Source organism: Labrus bergylta, chromosome 4 (genome assembly GCF_963930695.1).
Source record: "Labrus bergylta chromosome 4, fLabBer1.1, whole genome shotgun sequence".
Lineage (NCBI taxonomy): Eukaryota > Metazoa > Chordata > Actinopteri > Labriformes > Labridae > Labrus > Labrus bergylta.
This window is the reverse complement of record NC_089198.1, coordinates 24,430,435-24,444,526: the sequence shown is the minus strand read 5'-3', so window position 1 is coordinate 24,444,526 and position 14,092 is coordinate 24,430,435. Positions and strand designations below refer to the sequence as shown.

General features: G+C 41.6%; 1 protein-coding gene across 1 annotated transcript in view; it reads left to right on the top strand.

Moving 5' to 3' along the window:
• Positions 1-14,092, top strand: part of pth1r (parathyroid hormone 1 receptor) — a 50,934-nt gene that overhangs the window by 29,461 nt on the left and 7,381 nt on the right. The window contains exons 4-6 of the mRNA XM_020654377.3: positions 128-249; positions 8,532-8,626; positions 10,471-10,657. Coding sequence (XP_020510033.1) covers positions 128-249; positions 8,532-8,626; positions 10,471-10,657 — 404 coding nt within the window. The remainder of the gene's footprint in view (positions 1-127; positions 250-8,531; positions 8,627-10,470; positions 10,658-14,092) is intronic.

Sequence of the window (14,092 nt, the reverse complement as noted above, 5' to 3'; positions counted from 1 at the left end):
CACTGAAACCTCTTTTGCAGTGTTTGATTTGCTTAAGAAGCTATAGCTGAGGATGAGAAATTGACTGTGTTGAATAACAACTTGCGGAATATGTAATTAAAACTAGACTTCTCTGTTGGGTCTGAAGGACTCGCATACCGTCGGTGTGACAACAATGGAACGTGGGAGCAGGCTACGACCAACAAGACGTGGGCCAATTATAACGAATGTGCGAAATTCCTCTACCATTACAACCACAGCCATGAAAAGGTGAGGGTAATATAATCATCATTTACATGCTCAGTGACACACATACAGTTCCTCCCTTCACAGCAATTAAGAGTCAAAGCCTTTGTGGATTCATACCCAGATTAAGCTGTCACACTTGATATTACAGCCTTTTAGGCATCTATTGCACCATTTTCACTCAGCAATTACAATCCCTTTGTGCATGCACTACACATTTTTATACACGTCTTCTCTGTAATGCACAGTGTGAGTGAACTTTACTCATGTTTAATGAAACGTCGAGATGATGACAGCGGGAGTAATGACAGGATGGCAATGTGGTCACTTTGTGTTAATGTGAGGCTGCATTCAGGTTAATGTTCGCTCCAACATAAACTCAAAACAGTGTCTAATTAGTTTTAATTGCAAATTGCAAAACTTGCCAGAAAGCATTCCATTCAGAGGAGAAATGCACTCACCAATTATGACGGATGCTTGTAGAAGCTTACATCCACAACTAGATAGAGATAAGAGGAAACCCAGATTTCTGCAGCATAGACTTGTTATGTAGCTTTCCTGGTGAGTATAAAGTAAACTTCAAAAAGTGCTGTGCTTGTCTGCTGTGGTGTGTAATGCACCTTTAATATAACACTGGTGTTGGGGTTGTATCAAGTCAACTTTGGTTATATTCTTTAATAATTATACTTAATTATTAATAATATAAATAAAATATCATTAAACTATGTTTAATCTCATTTTGGGGCACCAACCTGTAATCAGGTAAATATAACCAAAATATCACTCAAATCAGTCTCAAATTAGTTATTTAATTACTAATATTATTAATAATGAATAACTATATTTAATAAATTGAAGGCGTGAAATCCGTACACAAAGCCTTCGCACCCAGCTTATATCACAATGCAAATACACCAGTAATCACAAACAACTGCTCTCTTAAATTATAAAAGAGAGAGAGAGAGAGAGGGGGAAGAAGAAAGGGGGAGAGATGGCTTCGTTCACGATGGCGCAAACCTAACAAAGACCTGGGTGCGTGCGTGCGTGTGTGGATGAAAGGGAGAGAAAAGGGGGGGAAGATTACTTCGTCCCACGTGGTCGCCCTTCCGATGGCGCACACCTAACAGAAACCTAAATGTGGCCTTAAAGAGACCGAGTTCGGCCCTACACGATCTGTGTCTCTGAGGCGTCTGGATAGCCGCGAGTGTATAGATCTCTGTGCGTAATGGCGCGGTGGTGGAGTTGGTTTCCAGATGTACGTTTACACGGGAATATGTGTGTGTGTATGTTCGTAGAAGGGGAAATAAAAGAGGATAAAAGAGAATAAAAGAGAAATGCGTGCCTGAAGAGGCCGGATCACAGTCCGACTCCCGCGCCACAACTCCGAGTAATTCCCTTCATTCACAGAAACAAACTAATAGCTGAATTCAAGTTAATACGGCTTACACTGGCCTTTCTGATCAGAAGAGTAATACCCGGTTATAACGCTGTTACGCTAAACACATATAGGACGCAGCGGTCTGAAACAACAACAAGAGTTTTAAACAGTTAAAACTCAGGACGCAGCGGTCCAACAAAGATAAAAATTACAGTTTCTGCTTCGATCAACAATTGTTAAAAACACTCTCTAAAGCTAATTCTGCCCAGACCTAATTAAGCCTCACTTATGAATCGCTTTGTCCGCGATTGGTGAAAGGAAAAGAGTCCGGCAATGGAGCAAATCTTCTGTCCGTCCTGGTGCAGAGGCGTCTGATGGCGGCGAGGGTCCCTTACGGCGAGAGCGGCTTCGTTGGTTCTCCGTCGAGTGGAAAGATGTCCTTTGATGTCCTTTCGTTGCAGGACGGAATAAGACCGTTATCTTTCTGATAATCTGTTATAGTCTGACGCTCTCTGAGAAACTGAGATGCATTCACTGGACAATCCGAGCTCTGAATTTAGAACACTGCTGGCCGCGGATTACCTGCGCGCCAAAAAAACTTAAAACAAAGGAAGATTGTTGCAGAAACAGGAGATGAGCTTGGGTCTCCGAGCACTAGAAGTCAGCGCGTGGAAAGAGGAAGAACAATGGAAGTCTTGGAGTTTTGGAGTTTTTTCACACGTAGGTGTGAAGTACCGCAGGGGATTCTGGGATTAAGAGTCCTTTTAGGCCTCTTTGTGATCTCAGTGAATAACTCAAATGAGGCTTTTACAGAGGTGCAGGCCCAAGTCCATTGTTTGACTGTCCTAAGCCTGCGTGGCCCAACATCCCCCCTTTGTCCTGAAGAATGGGATTGTGGGTCGCGGTCTTTAGGGCAAATAGGGCCAACAGTCCATGTGTTAGGAGACAAATGTTCAAATAGTTAGTGAGTAAAAAGTCCGTACATTTTGAGAGGCATTCGGTCTGGGCAGACACTGAGGCAAAGTCTGGGCAGACTGTCTAACTATGTCTAAAGCTAGGCATAAAACTTAACCAGGCATTAGCAAAGCTTTGCTACTCGAGGTGCATTCTTTAACAAAACAAATGAAACAAACAGACAAGAGGAGGAGAGAAAGAGAAGAGTATCAGGTGTAGATTTGTGGGCTAACTCCTAGCCTGGGCAGGAGTAAGCCTGTGGGAAGGTGTTTGTGGCATGTAGGTGTGTAAATGAACATGTACATTATGTGTCTCCCTACCAATGTCAAAACACAAAACAGGGACTAGGAAACATTCATGTCGGTAGAGTGACATTGTTGTGTTTCCAGAATGGAGGCTACACCCCCACTCCTATGTGGAGTCAGAATCGGGTTCTCTGTAAGCGAGGGAGACCCCCTGACATACCACATCTTTCATGCGCTCCAACTCCCTGGCAGAACTGTCAGAACTTGCTTCCTTAGGGAGCTCGTAGGAACTCCGGTTATACCTACCCTTCTGTCTCAGGCTACGGCCATCCCGAGAGTTCCTTTCGGATCTGGTAGTGATCAGTTCTCCAGGCTGGAACCTACTCTGTGGTTGAGTCCCACCTTCACCCCCCTGGCTCTGTTCTCTATTCTGCCGGTGATATGGTCTCTTATTCCTAGCACGAGGCAACTTGTTGCCCTCACGTGACACGTGACGTAAGCATGTCTGCCAAACCGCCTGTGCGAATCTCTTGATCCCTTTCATACTAAGCTGATGTGTACGACTATGCAGGGTGACATCTGAACGCACGCAGCCATGCAGATTGTGCATGAAGATGGACTTGAAAGTTGGGTTCTCTTCCAAACCTGGAGCCTCACGTCCCTGGAAATATGCAGATCTTAGTCGCCAGTAATAATCTTTGGGGGCCTCGTGCTTCTGGTGCAAGACACTGAAAGCACTAAGAAGGGCAGATGCAGGGTCAATGTAGGTGGAGTATTCCTGGCGCAAAGCATTGCAGAGCGCAGAGTACTGGTATCTGATCTCAGGGTGAAGGGTAGTCGTGAAGTTATGGACACTCTTGGAAGTTGTCTTCCAGATCAGCCTGAGTTTTTCTCTTGTGGATGCATCAGGTACCTCACTGAGACACAGGTTAATCGCTCCGAGGTAATCATCGATGCAGAGGTCTGAGTTATCTGGATCAAACCGCTCTACATCCTTTGCCATAGATTCAATGAGCCTTATGCACATTCTTTGATCTCTGGGTAGAAGGGAGCCATCCAAGTCATCTGAGGTTTGGATATTCCTCAGCCGTGAATCCTGCAATGGGAACCTACAGGTAGCAGGAGGGGGCCTGGTGTTATCTCTGCCTCTGGGGGCTGAGAAGTCACCCCCCTTCCTATGTGGTGATTCAAACCTGTGAAGGTGTGAAAGGGTGTCACAGTTGTCAGAGAACTGGGGCGTTTCCCCAAGGAGCGGGGCTCCACAGTCAAAATCAGGGAAAACTAGACTTATTTCCACAGTCCTTGGGTTATCCTGGCTGCTCGGTTCTTTACTGAGCTTTTTCAGCAGGGTTGTTTGATCTCTTAAGGGGCTTGGTCCAGGATCAGAGTCATATCCTGACGATATGTCTTGCTCCATGCTTACCTGTGCTCCCTGAATTAATTCAAACATGTCCAACACTTTCTGCTTGGCAGTTTGTAAGTGCTGACTAACAGATTTGTTTCCTTTCTGCAAGGATCGGACCTTTGGTGGGAGTGTCCCCATGAAATCACGGACACTCCTAGCCGTAGTCTTCCAGATCCGTTTCAGTTTTTCATGTGAGGACGCATGAGGCAGGTCAAGGAGACAATGGTCAACTTCTCTAAGTAGTCATTAATACTTGAATCTGGGCTATCTGGGTCAAAACGCTTCAGATCTTTGGCCTGAGGTTCTATCTGCCTGGTTCGCAGGCCCTGACCCGAAGGCTGGCAAGGGTCGTCCGATTCGTCTGACGAATCGTAAGCCCTGTGGTTGTCACAGTAGTAGGGTTGTAACCGTGGCGGAGTTTGTGTTCGGCTCAGACGTGGCCGTCTATCGTGGGACAGGTAGCGTTCGGTGCCCAATTGGGCCCGTGTCTCCTCCCTGTCTCTAGGGGGAGTAAAGCCTCTCCTCCTGCGGGGTGAGGGTTCTCTTCGCTCAAAGCGTATTGCGGAACGCGGGGGCCCTTCATCTTTAATCATCCAGCTCTTTACCGGGTGGTCTGAGGACATTTTGTGCGCTTTGAGGCGCTTTTGTGCCTGGGTCGACCCGGCGGTGCCTTCCCCTCTCCTCCAGATCCTGCAACATGTCTGTCTCCCTCCTCCAGGGGCTTGTTTCAGTCTCCCATCCTTCGTCTGAGGTTTCCTCAGCTGATTTGGGGGCTGCAGTACTTATCTGCCTATCCTGAAATCTGGGTACCGTGTCACTTCGTTTCTTCTGTTCGGCCAGTTTGCTGCTTTCATGCAGTGTTTTATTCTCCTCCTGCAGGGCCTTGCAATTTTCCTGCAAGGTCTTTAGTTTATCCTGCATTCTTTCGAAGTCGTCCCACAGGATCTGTCCTTCTTCTAGTACCCGGGCTAGCTGTTCCCGGTGTATCTCATTCTGCACATTTGATTTGCGCTGATAAAGGAGGAGAATTTTGCCTAGAACATCTGAAACTGTACGTGTTGGCTTCCCAGTTGGTTGATTTGCATATTCAACCAAGCCCTTTAGTTTCTCTTCACATGTGCTGAGGGTGTAGGAGTTCAGGCTGTCGAGCTGCTCTATAGGGAGATGGATAAGATTAGCAACTACGTCTTGAAGGGGTGGATCATCTGATCCATAGTGAGCTTTGGCCCATGGTTGATGTATGTCTTCTGCATACATTCTGTCTTTATTAGGGGTGAGCCTGGCTCTGTGGTTGACAAGATCAACTAGCTCTTCTAACTTCTTATCACTAATGCTAATTGACTAGCTATATAGGTTGACACAAGTCCATTGTTTGACTGTCCTAAGCCTGCGGGCCCAACACTGGTCCATCCACTCTTTTCTTATGAACATGCTATCATAGGATTTTTCTTCAAATTCAGCACACACCTCAGCTTGGACTGATTATCTCTAGTTAAAGGTCAAGGTCACATCGTTCCCACACAAAATGGGTCAAGTGGTCATCATAATATTGTGGTGTCACCTTGGTCTCATATTGTGCTGGAATAAAATGGTTTCTACTCCCTTTTAGTTCTTATGAATGATATTGCTTAGCAACCGCTGCAGGGACTAAATATATAAAAAAATCTGGTACAAATGTTAAATTCGATTCAAGAATTGACCTACATAGATTTAATAATATTAAGATATTAATAATAATATTGAATAGAATTTGGAGGTCCAAGGTCCCTGCGACCTCATGTCCCTCCCTTCTTGTGCTGAACACAATATGTCAGAAATGCCTGGAGAAACTTTATAAACTTAAACTTATTTTTTTCAGTTACTGCACAGTTACAGTGACAAAGTCAATAAGGAGATTTTTGTTTCTTCTTTTGTAATTTGTTGCAGCTAGTTTCCTATTGTGTTATTTCCATTATATTATGCAGTGTTTGTATCTCTCACACAAAAAAAAACACAAACTCAGCAACTCAGGGGGAAAATTGTGTATTATTAGCGTCACATGGCCGTCAACCATTCTCTCCCAGTTTTTCTCATTTCTCCAATGTTTAAACTATTCAAAAACGTCAGAATCTCCAGCTTAAAAATAACCACAACACCTTTCTTTTTTTCAACTGAAACCCAAAACGTTTCATACATGCATATTAACGAAACATTATAATCAGGCGTAACCATCTGTAACATAAATCAGCATGAGGGAGCTGGAGATCATAAATACCAACAGCGCTGACATCACCGTCACACCACGGCACATGTTGAGAAAATTGTTTTTGTAAAGCAAACACAGCAGCCTGTAACTCCATCATCCCCCTTGAGACTGACAAAGGTTTGGTGTGATCCCGTAGTATTTCTTTCTCTCTTCTTCTAAGAGGGTTTTATGTCATAACCCTTGTAGTGAATAGGACCGCTGAGTATAGAAACTGCTACATTCTGGCTCTTAAAGACAAACCAACACTTTTAGCAGTTATTGTTCTGAGCACATTTTTCTTCTTATATTACATCAAGCGCAGATAGCCTTTTTTATGGTGTATTTTCTTAAATAGTCGTGTGTGCAGCTGAATATGGTGACTGTTTTTCTTTTGCTGTAGAGTAGCACTTTGAGTTGTACAATGAGTTATGACATTCTGAACTATTCTACTGTGCATAACTCACATGAGAAACTGTATAGCCTTGAAATGAACAAGTTGTTCTATCTTTAGGGGTTACCAAGCACCTTTCATATTGATGATGAATAGGGTGCTTAGAACAAGAGAGTAATCAGTCAATTAATTATAACTCACTGAAAAAATAAAACGTGTAATTAAAATAGATTTGTCTCATGAAATACTGAATGCACCAACAGCTGTCCTAGATTCATATTTCTCTCCCCTGCTTGCATGATGAGCTGAGGATGTGGGTATAACCTCATCATGGCGCCCTTCAATCTCTTTCTGACATCAGATGTTTATGATGATCAGCTCCAGAGAGTGCGGGCTGCAGCAGTTAATGACAAATGCATATGCACGAACGAAATCCCCACACATATCTAACTGCCATACCGCGGACCACCACCACAACTGAGGCACCCACTTTAAAAAAAAATAAAAATTTTAGGGGTATGTTTTTTGGTGCAAGCCTCTGATGCTAAGTGATAACAGCAGTAGAGTTTCTGGTTACATCACACAGGGCTCTTGGCCTCTTCGTGCTTGTTGACGCACAGAGGGGTCTGGTTAGTGGCTCTCCTCACAGCGTCCTCTGGCTGCCAGCTCGCTGCTGGAACATCACGCTGCTCCACCCAGCCTTTCTCAGCTCCACCAGCCGTGTCAGATGTTGTTTCCATCAGTAACTTCTGGGTGCTTGAAACGTTACTGTTGCCAAGAAGAGGCGCGTTTGAAAAAAAAGTGATGTACACATGTTTGAGTGGGTTTAGTAATGGGGAGGGGGAGTGCCGATATAATGTGAACATTTTCCATTTTTTCTCTGCATTTATATGTAGCCTAAAGTTAACAACCCGGAGGATTGAACTGATAAAAACTAAGTCCTGTAACATCTATAAAATAAAAACAACTGTGTGTTTCTAGTTTAATAACCCATCAGCATGGCTTAAACTAAAACAGAGCTTTAGTATAAAAAGCTCTGTTAGCTGAAAAACAATAAATATTATATAAAAAAACAATATTAAGTTTTTCAGCAGGTGGAGATAAATTTTCTTTTTTAAAATTGATAAAATACTGAATCAATGCTGTTTCATCAGGTTTGATGAAGCCACCTGAACCTTATCTGTTATACACGAGTACATTAGATGAGCTAACAGTAAAAGTAACGTGTTGTTTATACTGTGGTGCTCATTATATCTGATTATATGACATTACCAGCCTCCTCTGTGTTTATATAAAGGAGGGAACTAACTAACAGAAAAAAATAACAGAAAATCCCTCCATTTGTGATTTTGGTTGCTGCTTTGTTATATCAAAAACATACTTTAATATAAAATAACTGATTGATTGATGTAGTAATCAGATGTATTTGTGGTTTTTAGCAGTTGTTTACACACACACAAACACACACACACACACACACACACACAGGTTTTTCAAGGCTTCTGTAGCCGACCTTACACATATTTCGTAGAACCCGTCTGTCTTACTTTCTAGGAACAAATCAACAGGTGATTTCTTTTGAATGTTTTTTCTTACACTGTGGCTGAAAAGGGAAGAAATATAGACTTATTGAACTCTCAGAAGATCTAATGCTGCAGTGAAATGAGGTGATGTTGTACATTCTCATATAAATGATGCTCTTCCAACAGGAGGTCTTTCACCGCCTCTACCTCATCTACACTGTGGGCTACTCAATCTCTCTGGGATCACTCATGGTGGCTGTGGTCATCCTGGGATATTTCCGGTGAGTGAATGCTCTCGCTGCAATTTTTTTCACAATCAATATTTTCAAACAGACGCTCCCAAGACTGGGAATGACAAGAAAACAGGGTCAGAGAGTTAAGGGTAGAGCAATTGCAGGAGAGATCATAACAGGGATTCTTAATGTTTCATGGCATGATGGACCAATGTCTGATCATGATGTCGTTGCAATCATGCTGTGCTGCAGAGGGCATATTAATTTCAGGATGACTTAATGAAAAGAAAGAGGCTCTGCATGAAGTCATGCAATCTGCCACAGCTGTACAATCATGCAATGCAGCGTATAAGCTGTCAAGGCAAAAACATGAAGCACGCAACTGTATCCAACATTACCTTTGACTTTTAAGTTGACTTTTATCAAACCATGATATGTCGACTTTTGAAGAGGAGTCTGCCTCCAGGCTTGCAGTAATGCGTGCTCCATCATCTGACATTTAGGTTCTTCTGTTGTTTGCATGCTGATTTCAGATTTCTATACAAAGACACGAAGCTCTGTTATTGTCTTTGTAATCCCACCAAGCAGTAAATAATAAGAGATATTATTACCAGATAAATTCAGATTTTTACATGTGACTGTATTTTTAATCCTTGTATTGCCTCATTGAGAATAGTCTTCAACGGAGTATACCCAAAAGCAGGAATATTTCATATGTTTATCAGAAGAGTTTTTAGGAAAAAAATGAAATCTATAAAACAGTAAGATTGTTAAAAATAGGTCAATATTAAGAACTATATATTAAGGTTTTCAAAGGGTCTTATTTGGCTCATTTACGACTAATTGCATAGGTCTGCCCTCAAACAAGGTTGAATTCAACTTTTTCCCCATATCTGATTAATGCAGGGAGGATTTGTCTGTATTTGCTTATTTTGTTTATCATGGGCGAGTATCAGGAATCAATGTGCAGGCGCTGTTTACCAATGTTCCTAACAGCGTGCCTTACCGTACAGGCCAGCAGGCAGACAGCTTCAGGAACGCTTTCCAACTGGCACCAGGAAATCTACGGGCCAAATGAGTTTAATAAGTTATCCCAGGGGCCCGTCTGACATTCTGGCCCATGCTGCAGAGCGCTCCGTGTCTCCCCGTCAACATGTCAGTAATGCAGACAGGAGAACTCGTAAATGTTTTCCGGACCGAGAAAAAGGGATACATCACATTAGCAGTCATGTTCTGTATTTTTCACCAGGGAAATGTTTGCTCGTTTGAGCTGACCAATTCTAAATCAATACTTTGCAAAGGGTAGCTCGACACACATCCAGCCAATTAAAACGGCTTTAGAGAGAAGAAATGATCAATTACAAATATCAAAGGGATCATGGACTTAAAAATGGATTTAAAAAAAAAATCAGTAACTTATATTTAGTTCAGATAGCTGACTTGTTTGTCTTGACTTTTGTGATGCAACACCTGATTCTAATCTTCACCATGACCTCAAAGTGCCACTTCTCAGTAAACTCTTAAACAGGATGTTTTTGGAGAGCGTTTGACAGATACATTTGTGCTCGTCTGCAGAGGGAAATTTGCACGCTTTACTCGACACATGCTTGCAATTTTGTTTTTACAGCTCACTTTGAGGCGAGCAATTCAATATTTGTGCGTTTCAAGCCCCTAAATCTAAAAGAATGTGTTATAGTCAGCGTGGAACTCAGCTGGCTCTAATTAAAACGAGTATCGTTTATATGTGTGTGTGTGTGAGTGAGTGAAAAATCTCACTCTTACTTGAAGGTGTGCCGGCCCACGAGCATAATTACACACACAAAAAAAAGACACACAGAAGCTGAATCTATTTTATTTACCTTGCCACTCTTGTTTGTTTTTTCCTCCCCCAGACGATTACACTGCACCAGGAACTACATCCACATGCACCTTTTTGTGTCCTACATGCTCAGAGCTATCAGCATTTTTGTGAAAGATATCGTGCTCTACTCTGGATCAGCCTTGGAAAACATGGAAAGAGTCACAGTGGAAGACCTCAAGTCCATCACCGAGGCACCGCCAGCCAACAAAACACAGTTTGTGAGTACACCAGCACAGCTTAAACACACATACATAGATGAGGTCGAGACAGACATGGTCTCTTTGAAGATAAGGGGGGGGGGAGGTTTTCTTAAAAGGTTTTTCATCTCCAAACTGAAGAAATGAGAGTAGCTGCAGAGGAGACTCTGTTTTTCTTCAAATAAAATCACAAAAGGAATCATCCTTGTCTGATTGCATTGCATGCACAGACAATTTGATTTTCAGAGTAGTTGGGTGTTAAATGTTTTGCTTGCTAAAAGGAAGTGGTATTTCGCTAAGTCTCACCTGCTTTTCAAGGCAAATAAACTGCAATGTTTGTCGGCATGCCAAGCTTTTACTAGGCCAGGACTTGGCCTTCCCTCTCGGAGTCAAGTTTTAAAAAAAATGGGTTAAGACTGGGAACTCTTCATGCATGCTTTAGTGTGCAAACAAATAATTTGTGCAATATATTTAGCTGACATTTTTAGCTGACATTTTTATCTCGTGGCTGTGCATAATGAGTTCTGATTAAAACGGCTTCATTAAAGTTGCAGATGCATGTACACTACGGAGGACTACAGGTATGTGCCTTTGCATACTGCGTACTTCAGTGTGTTTAATAAATGAGAGCTGGCAACCTTAGAACAATAACCCAAACATGTTTTGTTTTTTACCCTGAAACCACTGTACTGAAGCTCTATCAATGAAAATGTACGTTTTTGTTAATCTAGATAAAACAGACTTTATATAACAAAGCTTTATCACAAATGAATGTGTGTGCAGCGTTTGGCACTCACCTTTTATGTGGTACATTTCATTAGCTGACTTTTTTAGAGTTTGTGCGTTCATCATAATTTGATTAGCCTGTTTGATTCATCTATCAATCCTCTTAGATGTCTTGGTTTCTGGGTTGGTCTTGTCTGGGAAATGAGAGGCCAGAGAGAAGTGTCTGTGCACAAGATGCTGCAGTGACAACGCTTCTTTGGAATACAAAGGAGAAATCCTTCCTGCAGATAATATCTGCTCTTTTTGTAAGGTTTCTGGAGATGACATTTGTTCTGAATTGGCGCTATACAAATAATGATTGATGGATTGGTTGATTGATTTGCTCGCACACAATTATTTTAAGTTTAGGAAACAGATTTGAATAAACAAGAGAATATTGCAAGAAATAAAATGTTCAAATCCAATCCTGGCCGTGCACCAACGAAGCTTTTAAGAATTCAGACTGATGAAAGAAGGTTGTGATAAAAATGAACAGAGTGATAATAAGCACACAGAGAGAAAAGAGGAGCACTCAAAGTAATTCTAAAATGAATTTCATCACCATTCGACAACAACAGCTGAAGCTTAAAGCAGCATGCAGGTCAACTGAATCAATGGCTGACTTAATCAGTTTGGGATTCTGGGATTTACCCGCCGACTGTCAATACAAAAGGAACGTAATAATGACAGCAGCAACTATTGATAACAAGATAAACGTCCCTATATAAAACAGCACTAAGCAAGGACACCCATTTCAACAAGAAGCTGCAATTTATTGATCCATGAATTCATCGATTAAACAAAAAAAGAATAATGAAATCAATGATTTGAATGATGAATCTCCTAATGCAAAACAAAACAAGAAAGTAGGTCACAGGGGAAATTCACTTCGCCCACGAAGAAGCTATAAAATGTAACTATTAACACAAGCTGTGACATCTGCTGGTTTCTAATCAACTCTGCACAAATAGTTAAAAAAACTGTGTATTACAAGTGGTAAGTGTGATTACCTTTCACTTCCCATATGATCAAGTGAAATATTTAGCACTTTGGAAAAATCAATCTGAAAAAAAGGTGTACATAGAAACAAGCTGCCACCAGGAGAATATCTGCTGTTTTTTTACTTCCATTCCCTAAATGTCCATGTGTGCTATATCTGCACATCGATTATAAACTTAAGCCATAAGTTTTTCTTCTGTGAAATGTCACAACCTTAAAGCATACTAAAAGCAGTGTCGCATTTTATGTCATCATGTTGACATTGGATCATTCTAAAGTACACAAGCTGCAGAAACATCCACTCAACTATTCAGTGCAAAAGTATGTAGTGAGAAAGTATAGTGTGTTGTTGATATAGTGCAAAGAAAGGTCAGTGCATAAGACAGGATATACAGAAGGCTGTGAAAAGCTTTCAGGCTGCAAAGAGTGGAGTTGTGTTTTAGAACAACATGGTGGCAGCAGGCTGAGCAAGTCCACCAAGACATCCCTCTCTCAACGTTTTCCAGCTCCACCTTGGGGAGTCCAAGGAGCTCCCAGGCCATATGGAAAACATAATCCCTACAGCAAGCTCTGAGTCTACCCTGGAGTCTACTTCCAGTTGGACATGCCTGGGAAACCTCCTAAGGGAGTTGTCCAGGAGGCATACTAATCAGATGCCCGAACCACCTCAACTGGCTCTATTCAATACGAAGGAGAAGCAATTACTCCAAGCTCCCTCCATGTGTGTGAACTCCTCGTCCAATCTCTAAGGCTGAGCCCAGCCGCCTGCTGGAGGAAACTCATTCTTGGCCGCTTGTATCTGCGATCTCATTCTTTCAGTCACTACTCAAATGTATGGAGCGTTATGAATTATAAGATACGATCATCTTGATCCTGAAATGTTCAACAGCTGAAATAAGCAAGAATGGAAAACACACCACTATCAAAAACATAGAAAACTGTCTCCTCAGTTCCTAAAATGCTTACAGTGTTGAGATGCAACACAGACAAATGTGACCCTGTCTTATATGCAAGTCACTGCAATAACCGTTTATAGAAAACTAATTACAAAGAAAACTTAAACATTACCAACATATGTTCTTTTTCTGTTTATTATTGGGTTTTTTTCTCATTGTTTGTGTTGGAAATCTAGAAATAAGATTTCATCTTTACTGATCTCCTGTTCGTATGAACAATGTGGCATTTTTTTTTTTAGATTGAAGCAAGAAAAGACGAAGGCGTTCAGTGGTGAAGTCGTCAGAACTTTGCTGATCTTATTTTAGGTTATAAGCAATTTAAATTGGTTGCCAATTAAATTGGGTAAAAAGCAGCAGCGAACAGAGAAGCTTTTAATGATTCATTTGAACAGTTGTAACCCTTTGAGCAGACCATGAGTTTTTGCACTTTCTCAGTTTTTTAGTAGGTAGTTGCATAAAATGTCAATGCCTGTTCCTTGATATGTAAGCAGCTCTGCAGGAGGAGAAACCGTCTCAGGTTACTCTTAAAGGGGCACTATGTAGATTTGGTAGTGAAATTTGTAAGTTGGAGAATTGATATAATTCTATGCTATACTTTCTGAACTAAATACACAAACTTTATCAAAAAGGAAAAAAATGGATCCCTGAAAACTGTTTCGAGCTTAAAAGCTACCAGGAGAGTTACAGTTTCACCACCATGACTAAGTTATACAATTTTCCTCTGAGGGCAGTTTGT